Source organism: Cydia fagiglandana, chromosome 2 (assembly GCF_963556715.1).
Source record: "Cydia fagiglandana chromosome 2, ilCydFagi1.1, whole genome shotgun sequence".
Classification (NCBI taxonomy): domain Eukaryota; kingdom Metazoa; phylum Arthropoda; class Insecta; order Lepidoptera; family Tortricidae; genus Cydia; species Cydia fagiglandana.
The window spans coordinates 17,910,571-17,933,274 of NC_085933.1; the positions used below are offsets into that span (position 1 = coordinate 17,910,571).

The 22,704-nt window shown below is 41.6% G+C and overlaps 3 protein-coding genes across 5 annotated transcripts; 1 reads left to right on the forward strand and 2 right to left on the reverse strand.

Annotated features, from left to right (window-relative positions):
- Positions 1 to 422: 422 nt before the first annotated feature.
- LOC134677529 (uncharacterized) lies at positions 423 to 2,355 on the reverse strand. The gene has a single exon (XM_063535998.1). The coding sequence runs from the start codon at positions 2,165 to 2,167 to the stop codon at positions 680 to 682; it is 1,488 nt and encodes a 495-aa protein (XP_063392068.1). The 5' UTR covers positions 2,168 to 2,355; the 3' UTR covers positions 423 to 679.
- Positions 2,356 to 3,937: 1,582 nt separating this feature from the next.
- On the reverse strand, positions 3,938 to 5,267 carry LOC134677540 (uncharacterized). Its single transcript, XM_063536011.1, has one exon. The coding sequence runs from the start codon at positions 5,143 to 5,145 to the stop codon at positions 4,066 to 4,068; it is 1,080 nt and encodes a 359-aa protein (XP_063392081.1). The 5' UTR covers positions 5,146 to 5,267; the 3' UTR covers positions 3,938 to 4,065.
- A 297-nt stretch (positions 5,268 to 5,564) lies between these two features.
- On the forward strand, positions 5,565 to 22,697 carry LOC134677550 (TELO2-interacting protein 1 homolog). Of its 3 annotated transcripts, XM_063536022.1 has the most exons (20): positions 5,565 to 5,733; positions 5,864 to 6,167; positions 6,532 to 6,674; positions 7,827 to 8,001; positions 8,839 to 9,028; positions 9,605 to 9,746; positions 10,270 to 10,438; positions 11,091 to 11,278; positions 11,795 to 11,983; positions 12,071 to 12,256; positions 14,747 to 14,914; positions 15,413 to 15,637; positions 16,071 to 16,213; positions 16,626 to 16,721; positions 17,002 to 17,320; positions 17,596 to 17,705; positions 18,066 to 18,253; positions 19,850 to 19,955; positions 20,967 to 21,089; positions 21,724 to 22,697. In XM_063536022.1, the coding sequence occupies exons 2-20, from the start codon at positions 5,977 to 5,979 to the stop codon at positions 21,940 to 21,942; spliced, it is 3,270 nt and encodes a 1,089-aa protein (XP_063392092.1). In that variant the 5' UTR covers positions 5,565 to 5,733; positions 5,864 to 5,976; the 3' UTR covers positions 21,943 to 22,697. The 3 variants fall into 3 exon arrangements, with proteins under 3 accessions (XP_063392092.1, XP_063392108.1, XP_063392100.1); XM_063536038.1 differs by lacking the exons at positions 5,565 to 5,733; positions 5,864 to 6,167; positions 6,532 to 6,674; positions 7,827 to 8,001 and adding an exon at positions 8,218 to 8,315; XM_063536030.1 differs by lacking the exons at positions 5,565 to 5,733; positions 5,864 to 6,167; positions 6,532 to 6,674; positions 7,827 to 8,001 and adding an exon at positions 8,375 to 8,472.
- Positions 22,698 to 22,704: the final 7 nt, after the last annotated feature.

The window sequence follows — 22,704 nt, forward strand, 5'->3', positions numbered from 1 at the left end:
AGCGGGCGTGGGGGTGAGTCTTTATCTCTGGGAAATCACGCTTTTATTTGTGTTCAGAGCAAAGGTCGGTCTCCCAGTTATTTCTATTTAAGAGCAACATATATATCTTAAATAGAAATAATTCGTTCGGTTCGTTATTAACACAGACCAACCCCTGGCGGTGTTCTGTGGTTATTAATAATAGGTTTTGTATTCATCAAAACATAATTATTGCCCATAATCAGCTCATCATCAGCAAACAAATATTTTGACTTACTGGTAGTAGCTGGTAGATACCGATTGACTGTTAGTACTTTGCGTTATCATTTATACCAACGCAGTACACATATATACCTAATATATATCGCAAAGTGAATGGAATAGTGATTTATAATGACGACCCTTGGAAGCATAAATATGTCGGGCGTAAATAAAATATTGACTTTAGTCGACCGTGTTTTTATTCCTTTATCTAACATTATAATATACTTAGTATAACTTAATAATAACATTTGGTACGGGTATCTACTTAGTAGTTACAAACATATCGTATCGTCCCTGGTACCGTCCATCGGTAACGGGAAGAACAACAGACAGGCGCGCCTTGGTCCCGGCGTCAGCCGAACAGAGAGCTCACTCACGACTCTTCAGGTACAGAGTGTCTTAAATAAATAATTGCTATGCCAGCACTGATTTCTCTTCAGAGAGGCACATTAGGGGGTGTCTTGCAAGGCTCCGGCGAAGGTGGACGGCGCTCCTCAGGCCGCCGGGAACGATAGTACGCGCAGTATGGCAGCGGGTCCCAGAAAGCGAAAAGTGCTTCGCGTGTGTCCAACACTGAATCCAGCAGCTTCCCCACAGTAGCTGTGTGGCCACAACGAGACGTCGAAGCTTGGCATAAATAAGGCAGTGATACTCCTACGCGAGCTGCCATCGCAACTATCCTGTTCCCGTGCCCGTTTGTCGACGCTTCTTCACGTACCAGTCTGAATGACATGTGACCAGTCATGGGCTTCGACGGTGACAATGATGACACATATTTCTGCACCCACAGGTCGACCTCTTCGTCTTTCTGCGGTACCAGTCCTTTTCTCACGGAATCTACGCGACATGTCACGTTGTTCACCGCTCTGGATTCCTTTAAAGTCGTACAAGTTACAATTCTTTCTCCTTTGGGCTCCTTGATTATAACCCACGGCTTCTCTGCGCTTATCTCGCGTGTAAATCTGAAGTTTGATTTGTCTTCTGGCATAACGAATCGTAGCCGGTCTCTTGCACCTCGGGCTCCAGCACTAGCGATATAATACCGGCCTTCCCTGGAGGCGTATTTCTCGTACCACGAACGAACATCGTGTTCGCTGGCCACTACCCAAAACTCCGGTGTCGCCAACCCGGCCGCGCGGCACTGGCGTATCAACTCCAAAGGGTCATCCAAAGTTACGACGTCACGAGCACTAGGCACGAAACACTGACAGCCCATTACTTCTAGATATGGTTTGGCCAGTGCGTCATAATAAGCCGGGGTCGAGGAACTCACGGGTACATAAAACACCGCAGATTCTCTGTCCACTATCTCACGCAAGGCGCGCGCATAGGCTAACGGATCCGCCGGGTTGGGTCGTGGAACTGTGTAGAATTTGTTGACGGCTGCGGAATACTTCAGCAAAGTAAATTGCCCCTCCAACTCGAAGGCGACGACTCTTGCCCCCGCTGAGTGGAAATTTCTCGCCAAGTGCAACGCTTGAACAGAACTTCCGCCACTGATGAGGACGGTCCTTTGCTTGGTGGTTTTTTCTGAACGGAGAGCGCGCGCAATTAATTTTATCACTCCTATTGGACACTGAATGCACTTCCAGAAAATAAACAGCGACGCGGCGATCCAGAGTGTCGGCAACACCACGAGAATCTGTTTCCAAGCCGGGTGTGCGATGACACTTAGCAGAGCGAAGAGCGGTCGGAAGAAGAGTCGAGGCCCCCAGGTGAGGATTCTGATGATGCGGGGTAGCGGCAGCGGGCGCTCCGGTGAGATGGCACGTTCTTCCGGAATAAGCGAGAATGTGGAGGAGAAGGACCGTCGCAGCGCGGTGAAGGGCGGCGGTTGGTGCGAGCAGCGCTTGACACGCGGAGAGAACACGAGCTCTGTGTTAGAGCGCGCGAGGCGGCTGTACTCGGGCGCGCAGGCGGGCATGGCGGCGGGACTGGCGCGCGCGCTCCTCGCCGCTGCATATAAACTACCTCGTTATCAGCGTGCCCGCCGAGCGCCCGCCGCTCATCTTTGCACCCAATTAACTACTACCTAGATTAGATCAAAAACAAACAAATATACTGAAAAGGAATAAGGATAATGAGTTGATAATTAATTAGGACGCGAATTCGATGAATGGTGCAAACTGCAAAGGTTTGGTATTATTATTTTTTGTTTGTGCGAAGGCGCCACTATGGATGGACGTAATAATTATCGCTCAATGTTTCTGTAAGGAAGTAAGAAATGGGTATGAGTTATGGCCAGGTAGAGCACATAAACAATACCTACTTTAGAAGAAGTTTTAATTTCTTTCACTACTAATACATAACAATTTCAATTACCTATGGTTTTTAATAACAATTTCAACCTATGGTTTTACAATATTATAACATTAATTAAAATCTCATTCTATATTCTAAATAATGATTTTACAGAATATCTGTGATTGTATAGATAGGTACCTACTTCCAGCCCACAAGCTTGTATCTATAGCGCCGATTACTCGAAGTCACTGCTGAATTTTCGCAGACTTATCTGCTTATAAAGAGATGAGATGACTTTTGTTTATGTAACTTTTTCGAGTAAGTGCGGCAGGGGCGAATGCTTTCGGTGCCGTGCCAAGAAGCAATTTGTTAATTGTATATAGAATCTACTTGCATCAACCCAAATAACAATTATAATGTACTAAAAATAAACATTTAAAAGTAAGTACAAAAAGTTGTACTAATTCGAAGTTGCGTAGGACGGGTTCAGCCGAATTTGGCACTTGACTTGAAATAAAGAGTTTTGAATTTTCTGTTAACTTTCATTTATCAAAGCTAAATTCCTATTTGTGGTCTAAAGTTCATAAAACATTATTATTAGTAACATTTAAAATAGGAATTATGGCAATGCTATTTGTGTCAGAGCATTTTACAAAATGTAAATAAGGAAGTTACTTGCTGCAGTGTACCTCATATAAATAAATTAAATAATACTTTTCAGTATTTACAAACATTAAATTCCTTAATACATTCAACACCAAGAACCCGACTGTCGGGTATACTGTTCGTAGCGACTACGCGCTACATACGGCGAACCCGTGGCTACGCGCTACGAGCGTAACCCGTAGCACTTAGTGGTAATGAATGTGTTAAACAGTTGCCATCAAGTCCAGATTTTGTTGCAGCATTGTATATATTTTTAAAAGCAAATAATTTATAAGAACATCAGAAACCTCAACAACAAAAACAATAAAATAACATGTGACAAGAAGGTTGACTAACATTTAGGAACTCAGTAAATAGAAAAATCATTAAAAATTGTTTAAAACTAAATGCCTTTCTGCAGCACTACACTTTATTAGTTAGATTATTAGTTCATCTATTCTTCATAAGTAATAAATGATGGGTTTAATTTAACATTTTACAGATTCAAAGAGTGTTTTAGTCTAAATTTACTCAATGCAAATACATACAATAAAAAAATATTGTTGATTTAATCAAGTCAAGTGTAACTCTAAAATGATATAGGTATTCATACTAATTATTATGAAACAATTTAAAAAAAAACATTAGTATGATCTGTATGGTTATAATACATGGCTCTACTACCCATGCTTTAGTTTAGTTAACACTGCTATTTAAGCCAGAGATTATAATAGAAAATATAATATTAATATGATATGGGTACAATAAAGTTCAAATCCAGAATACAGGAATAAATGCTATTAAATCATATTTAGATGTCTTTTTAATAAATATCTTTTTTTTTCTAATAAATACAAACTATAACTAACAATCTTGCAAGTTCCATTAAATTAATATGGAATTGCAAATAGTAAAATTACTATTAAATTACAATTATAAAATAAATGGTAAGTTAGTTTCCTTCAATTCAATAGAGCCATTCTTACAGACTATATGCAATTCGTTCTGTGGCTCTCCCTCAAACCTGAACCGCTTCGGGTGGGAGTCATCCATGAACCGTCCCAGCTTCATTATTTTCTCATCTACTTTTATTCTATCTGCTATCAGATTTGTGGCTGGCAAATTCTTAAGAATGTCATGAATTAGTAACTCAACTTTACCCTTTTCATGTATGAAAATACTACTTTTGTCTATCAACTGGGAAGCATGCATAAATACTTCTCCACTCTTTAACGAAGCTTGCAGGTTACCCGAGAAGCCTGTGATACGCAGATTTCCTTGCTGTATCACATCTATGGTCACGGCCCTGTGGAGATGGTCCAATGATATATTACCCATAGCAGTTGTGAAGTGGGACTTGTCACTGTAACAGGACTTGACACTGATGGAGCCGGCGTGAGACGTGACGGCGAACGAATTTGCCATAATATTGTTGCAATCAATTGCTGCATCCTTGCCTGTTTTCAACTCTATATTGCTCGCTACAAGTCTGCCTTCTGTCTTGACCTGACCCTGCACACTCTCCACTCGAATATTCTGTGCCTTTAGATCCGCGACATTTACTGTTCCTTTCTGAGTCTTCACCACAAACTCATCTCCTTCTAATTTCGCCAGATGCACTGAAGCATTGTCAGTGGTAGTAACATGAACTTTTAATTGATATGGAACTTGTATCAGGCAGACGTCATCTCTATCTGAAGATGTATTTTTATTTAGCAACTCCAGGCGCTTAGAAGATTGTTTTACTTGAAAATCGCCTGCATCTTTACCTTTACTATACAATATCATAGTCAGCTTGTCGTGGGCTTTTATGTCGTTAACGTCAATTGGCTGCACCTTCACATGAATGGGGCTTTCCACAAAGATCTCCGAAGCTTTGTTATCTATTGTCTTTTCCACAGTTCTGACAATATTTAACTTATTCAAATCGGGCAAACTGCTATAATCAACAAAAGTTAACCTCAAAATTTTGAGGCACTTATGTAAGACTCGTTGGCCCGCCGGAGAAAACATATTTGACTATTTGATACACTTTTCAAAACTATTAAAACATTATTCCTGTTATTATAATCTAATTAGTATATCGCTAATTTCATATTCGTTTTATAATACTGACAGTACTCTGCACATCTGACTTTGACAGTGACAGCAGATGCTTTTTAAAAATGGCATTTTCGCAATTCGTTTGGTTTGTTGTTCTGAAGCAGCAGTATGCTATGCGTTTATGATTGAAAATGTTAGCTTTATTTATTTACAGTAATATTCATATATTCAATGCTTCATTTATGTCACATCGAATAATAGTTATAGTTGATTGATGTAAAGAAATACGCAGGAATAACTAAGTTGCTTTGCAGATCCTTTATGTCCATTATCCATACGTAGGCAGTATGGCTTAGTGCTTGAGCCTGGCCTGTCCAGATGGGCGAAAGAAAAAAGAACACCATTTTGACATTGTAGTGGTGTTTTTATAGAAATCCATGAGAAATCCTTAAAATTAAGCTCGTGAAAATTGGAAAAGTGCATAAATTATGTCAAATTGATTATTTGGCGAACAACGCATCTAGTTCAGGATTTAATTACTTGCAAGGCAATATCGACGTAATTAATTTATTTACATATCACTCATATCAGCTTTTCCTTTCCTGTCAAACCGCTCCTCATTGCTCATGCTTCCGTTTAAATTCCTCTTTTGTTCTGTATCTGATTTTACCATGGTTTTACATTGTAGAAGTGGAGAGTAACTGATAGCATTTTGCTAATGGACGCGTAGAAGATTCAGATTATATAGGAGCAAAGACTACCTGAACTGCTACTAGGATCTGCCCAAAATAAATCAACACAATGAACGTGGATCTAAAGCAGACATTTGCGCGGATTAAGCCAGTGTGCGATGTAGTGATGATGTGCCCCAACGCGGACTCCATCGCGCAGTTCACCGGCCGCGTCGGCGAGCTGAAGAGCGAGGCGGTACAGGAGCTGCAGCAGTACCTCCTGTTCCCATTCATCACCCATATAAAGTCTACTGAAATTGAGTAAGTCACAAATATTGTTTAGCCTCTGCATTTTCCACAATAAAGTCTTATGCTAGTTATATTAATTTTAATGGGCTTATTAGATTATAAAAACTTTTTTGAGTATTACCTGAAGACTGAAATGTGCAATTATAATGTAAAATGGGTTGTATATTCATATATGGATGATAACATAGCTATAGCTGCATTCCAATTGCAAAACTCTCTAGTAAAAAGAAAAACATCTGACTAAATCTGAGTCCATTGATAGCATGGCATTATAGAGTATTGATCTGAGCCAAGCAATAATAAAACTTAATAAGATATATTTATGATTGCTATTCCAACTGAGGACATTAAAACTTAATACATTTGTATGTTTTAGGAAAAAATATGAGCTCCAGTGGAGGATAATAGATGCCATCCGAGTGGTGCTGGAAAAAGTAACCGTGATCAGCTTCGAGATGTGCATTAAGATAGAAACAGGGCTGCTCAGCCTGGTGTTCGACAACTCCAAGCCTGGCATGAGTATGATTATTGTTTTAACCTCGTGCCGCCCAATGTACATTAGGATGTACACTTAGTTTCGATAGAATGTCAACCTTAATTGAAAACAAAGTAGGTAGCATTTCATTTGTCTCGAAAATTTTTCGAACAAATGAAATTCAACCTAATTGAAAATACAATACGATTCTAACTTCCTTGGCTATAATTTTGTATTGTGGGCGGCATGAGGTTAATTATATTAATCTTTGTAGGATTTTACTGCCCGTTTTCTACAATCAATCTTGTTTGATTTTCGCAACATTTTGTTTTATAGACAACTGCCTCTGGGTCTCAGGAGGTTTAAATCAATTTCATGTAAATTACCATTATCAGTTAATCTAGTACAAAGGAATGAGTCTGTAAAGTCATTTAAAGCAAAAATAGACCAGTTACTTAAATGCAAATCCAAATAAAAGGAAGATATTTTGTTCTTTCTCTCATGACTGCATAGACTTTATGGATTAATTTACATATTTTTAGTCGCAACCGCAACATGTGGAGTGAAAGCATAAGGTTGCTTTAATGTTAGTACCTACGGCGTGTCGAGACAGTTCAAACTCGAGTAAAATATTCTGTATGAACTTATTAATTACCTTAAGGTGCGTCTCGATATTGCGCGGCGGCTGCGCGAGCAATGTGACCGCGGCACACCTGTATTTTGGCGCGCGCGCCAATTTCGACACCATCTAGAACTTATGCGCGGCGGCCGCGCGCGGCAGGCGATCCGACGATCGACCACATTATATCACAAAAATTTATTATTCGGATCGAAGTATAGCCAAATAGAAAAATGATCTGTTTCTATAATCACTACATTTACTGTTCAATAGAAACTGTTTAGTGCAACATAATTTAATTAAAGTACGACACTTTTCATTATCCATGTATGCTGCCGCGCGACCCAACTGAAATATATACACACCCGTCCTAACTGCGCGCGAACATTCCTTTGCCGCGCGTCGAAACACCGACAGTGAATGGTTCGTCGCGCGTCACGTTCGAGCGCGCCAATGTTCGAGTTGGCGCGCGCGGCAGCCCGGTATCCATTGCGCGCGGCTGCCGCGCGCGCCAATGTTCGATAGCTTGCCGCGCAATATGGAGACGCGGCTTTACATACTTAAATTATAATTTTAGTTGCCGATGTACCAGAAGAGCTAAAGCACTCTGTTATGAAGTGCCTCACAGTGCTTATGCTGCACATCGACGACCGCGTCCGGAAGAAAATGCTTCGCACGCAGGTGCCGCTTATCGCGCAGGCCGTCTTCGTGTCCGTTCACCTTGCCAAGCTGGAGAGGCTCAGGGCACTGAGGTTAGTTGTCTCTGTTACATTCCAGCTGTAGCACTAGTAGTTTTGAACATTGAGACTGCGTCCGCGAGAAGATGCTTCGCATGCAGGTGCCGCTTATCGCACAGGCCGTCTTCGTGTCCGTTCACCTTGCCAAGCTGGAGAGGCTCAGGGCGCTGAGGTTAGTTGTCTCTGTTACATTCCAGCTGTAGCACTAGTAGTTTTGAACATTGAGACTGCGTCCGCGAGAAGATGCTTCGCATGCAGGTGCCGCTTATCGCGCAGGCCGTCTTCGTGTCCGTTCACCTTGCCAAGCTGGAGAGGCTCATGGCGCTGAGGTTAGTTGTCTCTGTTACATTCCAGCTGTAGCACTAGTAGTTTTGAACATTGAGACTGCGTCCGCGAGAAGATGCTTCGCATGCAGGTGTCGCTTATCGCACAGGCCGTCTTCGTATCCGTCCACCTTGCCAAGCTGGAAAGGCTCCGTGCGCTGAGGTTAGTCTCCTATCTATTATGCTCCAGCAATTTTGGCACCATCAATATAAAACAAAAAGAAAAACGTATTTATGTGTATCGAATTTAAGAAGAATTGAATAGAGCGAAACTGGTTTTATACATATAGACCGAACAACGGGTTAATTGTGTGCGTGGCCTCTCTTTTCGGTGCATTGTTTTAACAACAAAGTTCTAATCAGATTCCCTAAAATATTCATTTTACCATAAAAGTTAGCTTTTGTGCTGTTGAAGTTCTAAGTCACAAAAAACTAACTCTTTTACCTATCCCATTCCCTGTCAAATCACACTCAGAGTGTTCGAGTTGATTGCGTTAATTTATTATCGTAACTTCCCTACGTAACCCAGACTGGCAGCCATCGACTCTGTAACAGCGCACACCGCCTGCCACCGCCAGCTGACGGACGCGTACCACATAAAGGACATACCGCTGGAGGCGCTGGTGGTGGACATGCTGGCCAGCATCCTGCCCGGCGTGCTGGCTGCGCTGCAGGACGTAGCCACCTGTCCTGACAACCCCGGACATGCGGTGCAAGTGGTGAGGATTTACCCCCATTTGAGTAAGATGGAGTTAGACTCTTACTAAAATATCAGTCCTCTAGACTAGTTACAAATAACAATATTTTTGGGACCCGTTAATCTCATTACTACCACGGTAGTAACATGCAAGCATAAAACTTGCCCAACAATACATACAAACTCAGAAAAGCTTGCACAAGTTGCACATATCAAAGTTAATATCATTGACACAATGTTCCATTTCGCGAATGTCTGTAATATAATTTCCCAAACAAAAAATTACACAATGTACACTGACGTTCAAAAGTGCATGGACATGTTTCAACCGTAATATTAGAGGCATTACGGTCGACATCCATCCATGCACTTTTGAACGCCACTGTACAGCTGCAAAAGTGCATAGACACATTATGAATGGAATTAATTCAGTCTGTTCATATGTACATGGTTGGTTTTTGTGCCAAATGCGGACCAAATACTGGGTAACGAAAAGGGATTAGAAAGCTTACAATGTTTATATTCCAGTGTCAATTTTAATTCCAAATATTCCTGATTATGTAACGTACTTATTGTTAACTAAACCTACGCTTTTCAGGCAGCAATTGACGCGATACACTGCATACTGTGTCTCACGATGAACGACAAATACTTGCTCAAGCACTCGACCATAACGGCCGAGGACTTCGCTAAGATGGTCATAGACAAGCGAAAACCTAACAAAGAAGTAAGCACGAAGGGTAATTGATATTTCTGAGGAATTTTATACGTTATTTTATGTATTTAGTTTATTGTTTAGTTATTTTTATTTAAAAGATTTCATGAAAAGATCATTAAAATTTTTTTAAGGTATTATTTTTCTATTAAGTGTATGTAAATAGCAGAATTTAAATGATAAATCGACAAGAAACTGAAAGAAAGTAAAACAAAAGTATTATACTCTATTCAATCCACATCTCAAAAGATTGTAAAAAAAGACCACGACCAATTGTACAAATCTATGTTGTACATCGAGCTGCAAAAGTGCATACCCACTTTATGAATGAATTCTATTCAAAAGTGGGTATTCCCTTGCCTTTATTATTATTCCTTGTTATTATTTTCAACATTCGAATCGAATGGTCTATAGTTTAAAATTTAAATTTTAATAAATGTTACAAATGTATTAAACTTATTGGCTGTTTATCCTTATTTCCATTATTTGTACCATCAGTGTACCAAAGAACAAATGGAAATGGTTCCTCACATGAAAGATTGTTTCAGAAAAGAATCCCAAGGAGATATCGAAACGTTCCGCGGAGTGGTTCGCGATGGCGGGCGAGAAGCTGGTGCTGATCAGCAAGAGTCTGTCGGAGCTGGTCACGGCCGACCACCCTAAAGTGCGCCGCGAACTCGGCGTGTACTGCGCCAGGCTGCTTACTGAGTGCCACCAGTAAGTTTCTTGCCTTCTTTACGTACACTCAGAGAATCTCAACTCCTAAAATATTTGAGACACCTATTTGGATATTTGCTATTAGCTGACGATGAAGACCACAAAAGAGCTGGAGTAGTGCCTTAATTGTACCCATAGACTAGGAATCCTCTATAGTTCGTTTTTTTTAGCATTAGAAAGAACTTGCAAGAAGGTAAGCGATCTTGACATGTCTTTTAATTGAAAAACGCTTTATAAATCAAAAACTATTACTTATGAAAGCAGAAGAATATAAATGATCGTATTAGATTCATAATTGTTACATATTTGCCGTAACTTATTTTTAAAATGTGTTTTTCAATTAAAAGACACATCAAGATTGTTTACCTAATTTCTAATGCTAAAAAAAACGAACTATAGACGGAGTTTAGAACAATTATTTCATGCAACCGACGCTGCCAAAAATGCGGGGGTGCGCGGGACGAGGTGAGCGAAGTCCCGTGCCGTGATTGGTCCGTTCAAACGACGAACGAGTTCACGGACGTCACACAAAGACACTTTCAACTCGAACATGGAGTAAAATTACCGTATGCGTGGCAGCGGGGGTAGCGCGACTATGCTCAGTCTAGAGGATGTTTTGTCTGTGATTGTACCTATTTTTTTTTTTTTTCAGAACAATGCAGCCATCCGTTTCCATCGCACTCGACCTGTTACTCGCGCTCTCCGGCGACTCGCACCCCGAGGTGTCGGAGTACTGCTCGAGCGCGGTGCGCGCGCACTGCGGCCGCCACGTGGCCGACAGCCTGCGGGACAACTTCACGAGCACCGTCGCCGGCCTGCCCAGGGTGCTGAACAACGTCGGTGAGTGCACCAACATGCAGCCGTCTCGCTCGCACGCACTGGACTTATTATAAGTAGTAGCTTATTATAAATTTATAGTAGCGCTGTCCGAAGTTGTGCAATAGTAAATCGATTCTTATCGACTGAAATCATACTGATTGCGTCCAGCTATCCCCAGATCCTCAGATACTTCTACGAACACTGCTGAAAGGGGCATCCAATTAACACATTCAGTGCCGAAAACCAGACTAACGGGTATTTTATGATTTCGTTCCCAGGCCGGACGACCCGATAATCGGGATCGTAATACTACTGCTTTATATGACGAAATTATTGTGACCTGGCGCGGATGTCCTGTTTGCCTGGGTGACCTCTGGGTGGTGGTTTGTATGTGTTAAAAGATGTTTTGCGCTCTAGTTCCCACTTTAGTCCAATTTTTTTATTATATATAATATTTTTATATTTTTATTTTATTTTTATGGATTGAAGACTATAATGACAAGTGTAAACAGGTAGCTGTTTATCTGTTTGTTCCAGATTCCGCCCGCAAACTAACAGCGCTCAACATGTTACACGGCTACATCGAGGTGATGATGGACTCGGCCCAACCACAGACGCTGACCGCGGCCCTCAGTACCGAGCACGCGCTCCAGAGCTTCGTGTCCGCGCTGCTGGAGGCGGCCGCGCTGCACACCGACCTCGCGCTGCTCGCGCGCCACACCAGAGGTACAGACAAGTACAAAAGTGATGACAGCTGAGCTCGTGTCTTTTACCCTCGAATTGTCTTATAACTTTTGTTATTTGACTGCACAGACGTGCCGACAAGAGCGCCGACATCATCGCCGTGGCTGAAGCTGCGGCACCTGGAGGGCGCGGGTGTCGCTCGGCTGTGGAGCGTGGCGCGGCTGCTGGGCGGCGCCGAGTGCGCCTCGCTGCTGCTCGACCGCCTCTCGCCGCACGAGGCCGAGAGCGCCGCGCTCGCCAACATCCTCGCTTCAGGTATATGACGGCTGTGGAGCCTGGCCGGCTAGGTCTGACTGACACTTTCTGTATAACAGACTCGAATCAGGGGTGCGAAACTCCTGACTTCGGCCAAACTCGGCTCCGCTCGGCTCAGCATTGCTCCGAGCAATTATTAGGGTTGACACAACTTGACGCCCCTTTGCGTGCACGACCACAGATAAGATAATGGCTTGAATTTTGACAACCCTACATCGCCGAAAGGGATAGTGCCATATATTAGAAAGGGACGGCATGACTAGTCCCTGAACCTCTGTCAAACTTCGGTTTTGTAGAAAGTTTCCTTTCTGTATGGCAGTACAGTCAGCAGCAGATATACCTGAGCGGGCAAGGTGTCCAAGAAAACATATACACTTCAATCGTCACAAAAATAAGGACATCTAAGTTGTCATTTTAGCGTAGGCTTTCAGTTCGTCACATATATCTTAACTTCTGAGTTTTTCTTTAACACATACACCCTTATTTAATCACAATGACAATAACGGTTAGAAAGCCAGCGGTAACTAAGCACTCAAATTCAAGCTGCTGTCATTAATACCTACACGCACTGCCAATCAAGTACGTCAGCAGCCAGGGTGCCACCAGTTGCTATGCAGTTATTATTTCAATGGTAACTAAGCATCAACATTTTATCAGTTTAACTTTTAAAAAAATACTGTAGCAACTAGGTACGAATTGACACCTCCTTTCTTAAAGAAGTATTTTATCGTCAAGTGTCAAACTTAGACAATAAATAAGTAGGTTCTACGATAATGATCGGTTTTTTATTTTAACTGTCAATGTCATAGGCGGCCGTTCTTCCAAACCGTAGAGCATATTATATGTTAATATATTTATTTAGCCCGCTTATTGTACTAAAATATACTATATAGTACTAAAATACGATGCTCCGAATCGATCAAAGAACGAAGGAAAAATAATAGAATTGAAACTTAACACGTTCACTGTCCCAATCTGACATGTAAACCTTATGGCTTTGTAATAGAGGCTAGCCCAGGTGGGCCCAGGTGAGGAGCACGGGTAGTAAAGGTGTTAAGCATATCCAACTATGACTCCTCTCTTTATTTTGTTGGTTGGACTCATGATCCGGAAGAAGGGTGCCTCCTCTTCTACAGATGTACCTATGCAATAAAACCATCACTGCCATGCATATACCTACGTAATATGCTAACTGTTGACCATAGGAATGACGAATTTTGTTTTTACAACTTAGCAGAGAGGATAGAGTATACGGAGGTATATGTATACAGTATGTATCAGAACGAAAGGCCAAGAAAGAGACGCATTTATGTTTATGTGATACTGAGCAACTTTTACTATGGGACCAACCCCGAAACCCCGGAAAAAAATTTACTCTCCCATAGAAAATTTCAACATCACACCAGCAAAATGTATGAAACTTCCAATTATTTTTCCGCGTTTTCGGGGTTGGTCCCATAGTAAAAGTGGTTCAGTATGACCTAAACATTAATGGGTCTCTTTCTTGGCCTTTCGTTCTGATATATACTGTATATCTTTGAACTTATTGTTAGTATAACCTAGCAGTAAACATCAAATGGCATTCCGCACAGGAGTAATCTAAGGAACGCCCACTGCGGTTTCAAACCTACAACGTCCTGTTACAAAGTCGTACATACGCTACATGTGACATACCTTCAAAAAACATATAAACTTTATGCGAAATTAATATAAAACTACAAATTAATAATAGAAATGAAACCCAAAAAAAAAGGTGTAATCTCTAGGTGCGTCCGACTGAGATTTGAACCCGCGGTCTCTGCTTTGAAAAGCAAACGCCTTAGTAACAAGACCACAACGTGCCTTGACAATTGGCTCTAAATTTGGCTTCAGTTAGCTTTCGCTATGTGTCACTCATTCGTTTTGATGATTCTATTCAATAAAAGAAATAGTTTGCAGTAAGTTGACTGACAGGCCCCTGTCAATGGTTGAAGGGCAAAACGTGAGATAGATGTATGTGATGACAAGACTGTACTGCTTTCGATGATTGTCAAAACGCTTTACCTGAAATTAGCACAGCTATTATTCATTCAATATACGACCATACATGTATACTTAAAACGTCTATTTTTCCATATTGTTCAGATATATTTGACACGTTGACCGCTTAGATACCAGTGGTTTTTTGACAGCTAAGGTATCAATGATTTGTTGTAAGTGTATAAATTAATGAATAGCGACTGTTAAGATATTTGTGGCATGTTGAGCGCTCACAAGTAAATCCTACCATGACAGTCAACAACTTTTTGACAGTTTAAACGTTTACCTCTCTTTGAGCACCTGGAGAGTATAGCGACTTCTGCTGCTGACTGTACTATTATTTATTCTGTGCTCGAATTCGAAAGTCCGGAATAATAATGCGCTTATCGAGGGCGCCGCATATTTTGTTGATAATTTTTGAGTTAATCAATAGGTAAATAATGAGTATGCATAACAATATTTTGCTTGTAGCTCCAAACGCCCCAGCCGAATTGGCGCAGCGCGTGCTCAGTGCGTACACTGAGGAAAGTGTGTGGTACCTGCCACTCGAGGTGGGCAGTGAAGAGGCGCCCACTACAGAAGAGACCCTCGACCCTTCCGTGTACGACCCCCACGCGTGGACCAAGGACAGCGTGCCAGGTACGGACACACCGGTACACGGAAAGAAGCTAATTATATTTTAATAAGAAAACTTCCGTGAGACACAGACAGTGATATAATTTTCGACTTAAAATACGTGAGTGAACCGTTTTAATATATTTGCTCTGATGCTCTGGGAAGGAGCGTGCAGTTTACGGTTCAGCCTTCTAAATCTGTTTGATTAATTGAACAGTAAAAATAAAGGAATATACTAAGGGTCGGTTGCACCAAACCGTCTGTCACCGTTAAAGAGTTCGCAAAATTTAATTGTATGGAAAATCACACAGTTTACTGCTCTGAGTGACGTTAGTCCGTCAACTGGGGTTGGTCCAACTGGCCTTAAGACTTATTCAGACGGCGCGCGAACTCGTATGCGATTTCAGTTACATTGCGGACTGTTGGTTACGTCCAATTCAACCGACCGATCAAAAACCGCAATGTAATGAAACTCGCATGCGAGTTCTCTCGTCTAAATCGGCCCTTGCTCTGTCCCTCCAGGCCTGTACGAGGGCGCGACTGAAACGCGCTACACGGGCATCAGCTACGCCGCGCCGCGCGCGCCGCGCCGCGCCGCCGGCGCCTGCGCCACGCTCGGCGAGGCGCAGCGCAACATGGCGCTCGCCTGCACCCTCACCGAGGGCGTCGGCCTCATGGCCAGGAGGCTCATGGCCGACTTCCAGCCCTATCTGCTCAAGACGCTCTGTCTGATACTGGAGAGAGTTGGTAAGTTCCCATCCTAATAACCGACCCTATAAGCGGAATTCTGCAGACCTCGACGCACACATCGGGACTCACGATTTGGTTGACCATTCAGTTGTGTCCGATGTCTGTCCTCCTCCAACGGAAGCACTTTGCATTGGGACCCCTACGAAGTGTAATAATTAACTTGGCCCTCACGTGCATCCTGACTGAAGGGGTCTGCCTCATAGCGAGGAGGCTCATGGCCGACTTCCAACCCTAATCTGCCTGATACTGGACAGAGGTTCGTAAATTCTCACCCTAAGCAGAGCTCGTCCTTTGTAGACTTTGACGCACACGTCGTCACTTTCACCCTCCGATTTGGTTGCCCATTCAGTTGTGTCCGATGTCTGTCCTACAACGGAATCACTTCCCGTTGAGGCAGGTACGAAATATACATATAATACTGTGTCCGCAGGTAGTACGTACGAGATGCTGCACCTAGCCGGCGTGAAGGCCATAAGCGACATCGCGACGGCGTGCGGCCACGACTCCGTGCCCGACCTCATCCGCTGCAATGCCGACTACTTCACGCACCAGATCTCCGTCCGGCTAAAAAAGGTACCACTCTACCACTCTAGTACAGTGTGTACCATCGCCCAGACGGTTAACTGTACATCGGTAACCCTATGCCTTTTGTAATAAGATCCACCGATGTACAGTTAGGAGCGAGTACCTAGCGGGCGTGGTACCTGACGTGGTATCAGGACGTTGTGCGGCCACGACTCCGCCAACGGTCGGTTGCACCAAACCGCCTTTCAGCGTTAAAGCGTTTGCTAAATTTGATTGTATGGCTTCCCATACAATCCGTGTCATTGGTCAGTCTATCAATTGTAGTTGGTGCAACTGGCCCTAAATCGCTAAATGTGAAACTTTACGACGGACAGTCGCTGGCGGATACTAGTATTTTAAAATTCTTTGTTTATTGGGATTCAATGTATCATGATTTTTTCATATAATCTCCTATTGTTAGGCTTGGAACACCGAGTCAGCACTTCAAATCCTGTCCGTGGTTATGCAGTACAGTGACGCTAGTATACTGGACTGTCTTTATGGAATAGTGGAAGACGTAAGTATAGTAACTCTTATTAAGAATTCTGTGTGGCCTACTTCATTGAATTCATTAATATATCATTCATAAAATGTGTCGTTTCACGCCGTCGTTTCATTGCCATAAGCACGCTTTGACAGATTAATCGTATGAAGGTGGAAGACAAGCAAATCTCGTCCTTATGGTAAGCGAAAAAGTGGGGCCTTACACTAGACTTCGACACAAATAAACAAAAAGCAACATAAACTTTAGGTATACTTTGCGCCACACAATTTACCTAATACATCCTACATTTTAGGTTCTAGTCCAAAGCTTGGATAAATATCACGAAAAAAACTTACAAGCGTACCTTCAAGTGTTCCTGACATTCATTACCTGCATCCGAAAATGGTTTCCTGCGGAGGATGAATCAAAAACGGCAGAAAAAAATAAAAGTGAAAAGGACCAAGATTTTGACGTCTTGAAGGACCTGATGGAATATCTGGCGCATACTGAGGAGATGGACAAGCTCATGAATAACGAGGAGGCGGAGACGACACAAAGCGCAGAAGAAATGTATAAAGAAGATCAGAAAATGAGAGAGGAAGGAATTCTGGACTATGATGATAAAGTTACCGGTCAGTTGTTTTATTTTCTCGTGTCTTGTCTTGTATATGAAGAATGATTATTGTTTTTTTTGTATGTTCATTCCTTGTCAAAAAGTTGCAATTAAAATGTTAGGTGAAGTAAAGAAACGTCTGAAGAATGTTTATGATTTCATCTACCTTGTGTCAACATTCCCTTCGGTTTAGCATCAAGGTCAATTGGAAATAAAAAAAATGTTATTAATAGGTATACATGTTAAGATAGTTTTACAATGCTTACAACTAGTAAATAAGGACAATTATTTCAGAGGAAACCCCTCCCCTGCCGCGGCATATCGTCGTGACGCGAACTATTCTGAAGAGGTGCCTCAACTTCCTTACGTCGAAGAATAAAGAGGTGGCCATCCTAGCGCTGCAGGTGGGTTAACATTTTGATAACTCTATTAAATACATATGAGCGACCATATTTTAACGGAGGTTTTGTAGGTAGTCCACTAGAAGCACATTTTAATATTATAGTATGCCTTTAGTATATGTAGTTGCTCGAATTTGGAAATTTTACCAGAAGGTGGTTGAGGTATTTAAATATAAATTTAGATTCTAACAAGAGTACAAGATCTCACCATCAACCTCTCTATCGCTCTTGCATTTTCGTATGATAGAGAGGCAAACAGACGAAAAAACGAACAAAGTGGTCCCAGTAGGCCTTCAGGATCGGGGATTATGGAGTTAGAAAGGCTAAAAAATACTCCTTTACATTTTTTTTTATTTTGTTCAGGTCCTAAACGAGGGTTTCCCGATCCTGGTCCAGTACCCGGACGAGCTGCTGCCGCTGGCGCACGTGTGCTGGGCGCCGCTGGCCGCGCGCTGCGCCGCCGACGACGCCGTGGTGTTGCGCCGCGCGCTGGAGCTGCTGGTCACCATGGCGGCGCTGGCTAAGGACTTCCTCAGACAACGGGCGGCTACGTAAGTCTCCCTACTACTTTCGAAATAAAAGATTCATTTTTGAAAATCGTGCTTCGAATTTGACACCTTAGCTGTAATTCTCTGGTTGTAGCGGAAGCAGTTATAAAGTTGACCCAAAAAATTTTTATTAAGCTATGAGCTTCATCACATATGTTCCTTGAGTAATTCTAAGCATTTCAAGCCTGGGAGGCAATAAGAAATGTGTGTCTACTCGGATTTGTAATGGATTCAAACTTTCAACCCCTTTTTAACCCTGTTAGGGGATGAATTTTACAAAACGCTGAAATTACTTTTCCTGTCTTTTAATAATATCCCCAAATACAAAGATTCAAGTCCCGCGTTCGAAATTTTTTTTGATATCCATACAAACTTTCAACTCCTTTTTCACCACCTTAGGGGATGAATTTTCAAAAACGCTTAAATTAGTTTTCTTGTATTTTAATAATATATCGTTTTACGAAGTTTCAAATTCCTAGCTTAAAATAAAACTTGAACCCCATACTAACTTTCATCCCCTTTTTAACCCCCTTAGAGGTTGAATTTCTCAAAATCACTTCTTATCTCTTGTACACTTTATAAATGTAATCTAGTGTGCAAATTTCAACTTTCTATCTTTTGTAGTTTCGGCTCCGCGTAGCAAAAATCTCCAACCAAATTTTTCACCTTTTTACGTTTTTCTTGTAAAATTACTATGAAATTGAAAAAACAAATATCAGCAATGAATTCTATGTCTTTGGTTTATACGAAAATGATACCAAACTTGCCCTAGTACCCACCAGGATCAGAGTAGATTTTTTTTAAAGATGACGGATGGCGGCCGTCGTTGTACCCCACCCTCCCCCCCACTTCAGGCTAGAAATGCTTAGAATTACTCAAATATCAGATGTGATGAAGCTCATAGCTTAATAAAATTTTTTTGGGTCATGTATGGCAGCGTTACATAACTGACTCCAGTATTGGTGTGGTTGGCCACAAAACGTATGGCGCCGTACAGTTGGCTCAGCTATCGATCTCTGAAGCATAATTTTTTTTAGTGTCTAAAATTTCTTCAAATCTTGCATCTTGGCATACTCGCACAATATTGTCAGCCCTTGTTTGCTTTCTATATATGATAAAATTATTATTTTTATCTGAACGAAATCAAAACCTTGATTGATAAATGATTTCCTTATATTAAACATCACATCTATATCGTTAACATGCTCATTTAGCCCATATGCAGCCTAACCTAATTAGTTCGTCTTATATCCTTAACCCTTTATAAGGCAGAGGCGATATATCGACCACATACGCTCAATCAGAAATTCAACCATACTGTTTTAATAATAGGGCTCAAAATCGTTTGCATTAATTGAATATTCAACTTGCTTTTAAAATAGATTTTTGAAATGTAGGCTTCTGATAGCTGCAACAAATTCTGCGATAGCACGTCCCTGTCAACGGGCCTTATAAAGGGTTAATGTTGCAGACTCTCTCGCCTACTTATTTTAAGCTAGTTTTCTTTAGTGCTTTAAAATATAAAATTCACTACCCAACATAAAAAAAACCTTCGCCATAGTTGTTTATCAGAGATATGAATCTATAATAACTTTTCAGGGACGTGTTACCTCACATATATGTGTTCCTCCACAAGTCAGCGCGCGAGAGCCACCTGAAAGACGCGGGCGCCGCTTACCGCAGCTCTGCCTCATTCCGGCTACAGGTAATACACAAAATAAAAAAAATCAGCCTATATACGTCCCACAGCTGAGCACAGGCCTCCTCTATAGTTCGTTTTTTTTAGCATTAGAAAGAACTTCGCAGAAGTAAGCTTGTGGTTCCAAATCCGGCACTTTTAGCGGTAATAATTTGAAGTAAATTATATGTATTGACCGTGTTACATTAGATAATTCAATAATTATTAACAATTAAAGAGCCTGATAAAAACTGTACGCTTACTTCTGTGGAGTTCTTTCTAATGCTAAAAAAAACGAACTATAGTAGTACACAAAACAACACAAACAAATGAACCACATCTAGCACCGTAGCCAAGACGCCAATCAAAGATTAAAAATGTGCCGATTGACTGATGTGAACGAAAAGTCATGTGATCATTTCGTGATGTTTAATATTTAAACAATTTTTTTTATTTTTCAGTAGTAAATACATACATATATTGTGATATAGATACATAAATATGCGTGCCGTCTCTTATGGCGTTGGTCATAAACGCCTGTCAAGTCTAACAAGATATGTCATGATAATTTAATTAGAAATAAAAAGGAACAAAACTTTACAAAGGTTTGCTAAGGAGTTATGAGTTGGGGTAGACAGTAGAGCCGACAATTGTTTCGAGTGTCAGTGGCATCATGTCTGTCAGACTAATATAAAAATGTACCTAAGTTTCAGAACCATGTCGGCAAAAATCGCAAACCTCGTAACATTTGAAGGAGATAATAAGGGATTTGCAACTTTAGCGCACCATACCCAAAGTTGGAAATCTCTCAAACTCAATTCAACTGATATAAGAGGTTTGCGAGTTTAGCCGACGTAATGTTATATTCCTTAGGCCCATTTGCACCATTCCACTAACCCGCGGTTAACCGGTTAAACTTGGAGTTGCCATGGTTACCAGTACAATTTGACAATAGGTTAACGGTTTAACCGCTTAACTCCGGGTTAATGGGATGGTGCAAGTGGGCCTTAGAATCATGTATAATTTATGTAATCGCAGGCGAGCGCGCTCAACGCACTCCGTACCCTGGCGTCAGACCTGGCGCTGGAGGCGGAGCGCCTTGAAGACGCCATGGCGTGTGTCGACGACTACCTCAGCGGCAAGCAGCCCAGGCCTCTGCAGGTAATCTTTTGTGTCTATGGGCCGATTTTTTTACATTTTTAAATTTTCTGCCCTTTCCTACCTAATGTAAGGAATACACGTACAATAAGGTTTGTGTAAGGTAAACGTACTGGTGCTCGACGTGGTCTCAGTACATGTCATCTTGAAACTTAAGTTATTTTCAATAGAGGTGACAGAAAGGTGTCATCTATTGGGCATTAGCATGTCGAGCACTAGTACGTTTACCTTACATGTCCAGTCGATAAAAGTCGAGTAAAGGTTGCGCAATCATTAACAATGTCGAAATTATTATTTAGCCTGACCAAAGATACATCGATTGAGTAAGATGTGTAAAACCTAAGACAATTTCGTGCTACGAATTTGATAGGTAAACGAGATGGTGTGGCGCTGTACAGCTCCATACATTTTGCGTAACTCTGATTGTCAAAAGTTGATGTGACCGTGTGATATTCAGTGACCGCAAAACCTCTTGTCAAACTAAGGGGTCACGTTTTTTTCTAAGACTTTACCTCTCTTTTTGATTTTCATTAAGTTTTCATGTGCCGGAACGCGGATCCACGTTTTGGCATATTGATAGATTAAAGTGCCCCTCATCAGTCTATTTACTGTAATAAATGGTTACAACCTTCCCCAGGAGCTTGCTGTGAAGTTCTTCAAAGCAATGCTGGAGTACGACTACGGCGCGACCTGGTACCACCTGCGCGCGCTCGCCGACAACGAGGGCGTGCTGCACCCGCCCCACTCCAAGGCCATAGACCTGGTGCCCGTCATCGGCACCCCCTACACCCCGACCAACAAGGATCTCGAGCGTAATCTGGCGCTAGTGTTCGCGGGGCAACACCGCCACGGCTAGCACATGCCAAGTCTGCGGAAATGCAGACGCGGCAAACGAAAACTTGCACGGTAAACTGATTCGGATGGATCAACTAAGGTGAGGTGGGGTAAGACTATCTCCGGGACAAGACTAACACTAAACTTATGGAATCCTCATACTGTTTTATCTTGTCCCATCTTACCTTACGTGATAGAACACATTACACACTTGAAAATTTAATGTGATGAAGTGCTTTTACTTGGTGGAATCTAGCCGTTAACATTGATGATAACTGTATAAGTAGGTATGTATAGTCATTGATCAACTGTGACATCATAAGTGTATCGTTGAAATTCGGCTATCGGAGCTAAATACGAACGGATTCGAATAATACATTATTTTGATACGTGGTGTTTCAAATTGTAAATTGATCTTCCGCCTACTATGATTAGTAAAATTTTCGGAATAAACATGACGTAAGTCCTTTAAGGCTAGTAGGCATAGGTAAGTACAGCCAGCAAAATATATATATATTGAATGTAAGTCCCAATGTGATGAATTATGGACAAAAAATGGTGTAACCATTTTGTAGATTGTTTGCCATTATAAATGTTCCCTTATGTTGTTTAGGATATATGTAGATAGTAGGAAGTGCTCCCGGTACTGAGTTTGTATGGCGAGAACCGGGAATTCCCGGTTCCGGTACTGTATTTGTATAGAAAACCAGTACCGGGAGCACTCCCTATTAGATAGTTATTTAGTCTGTATTATAACTGTGGATATATGTTTTTTTAATAAAGA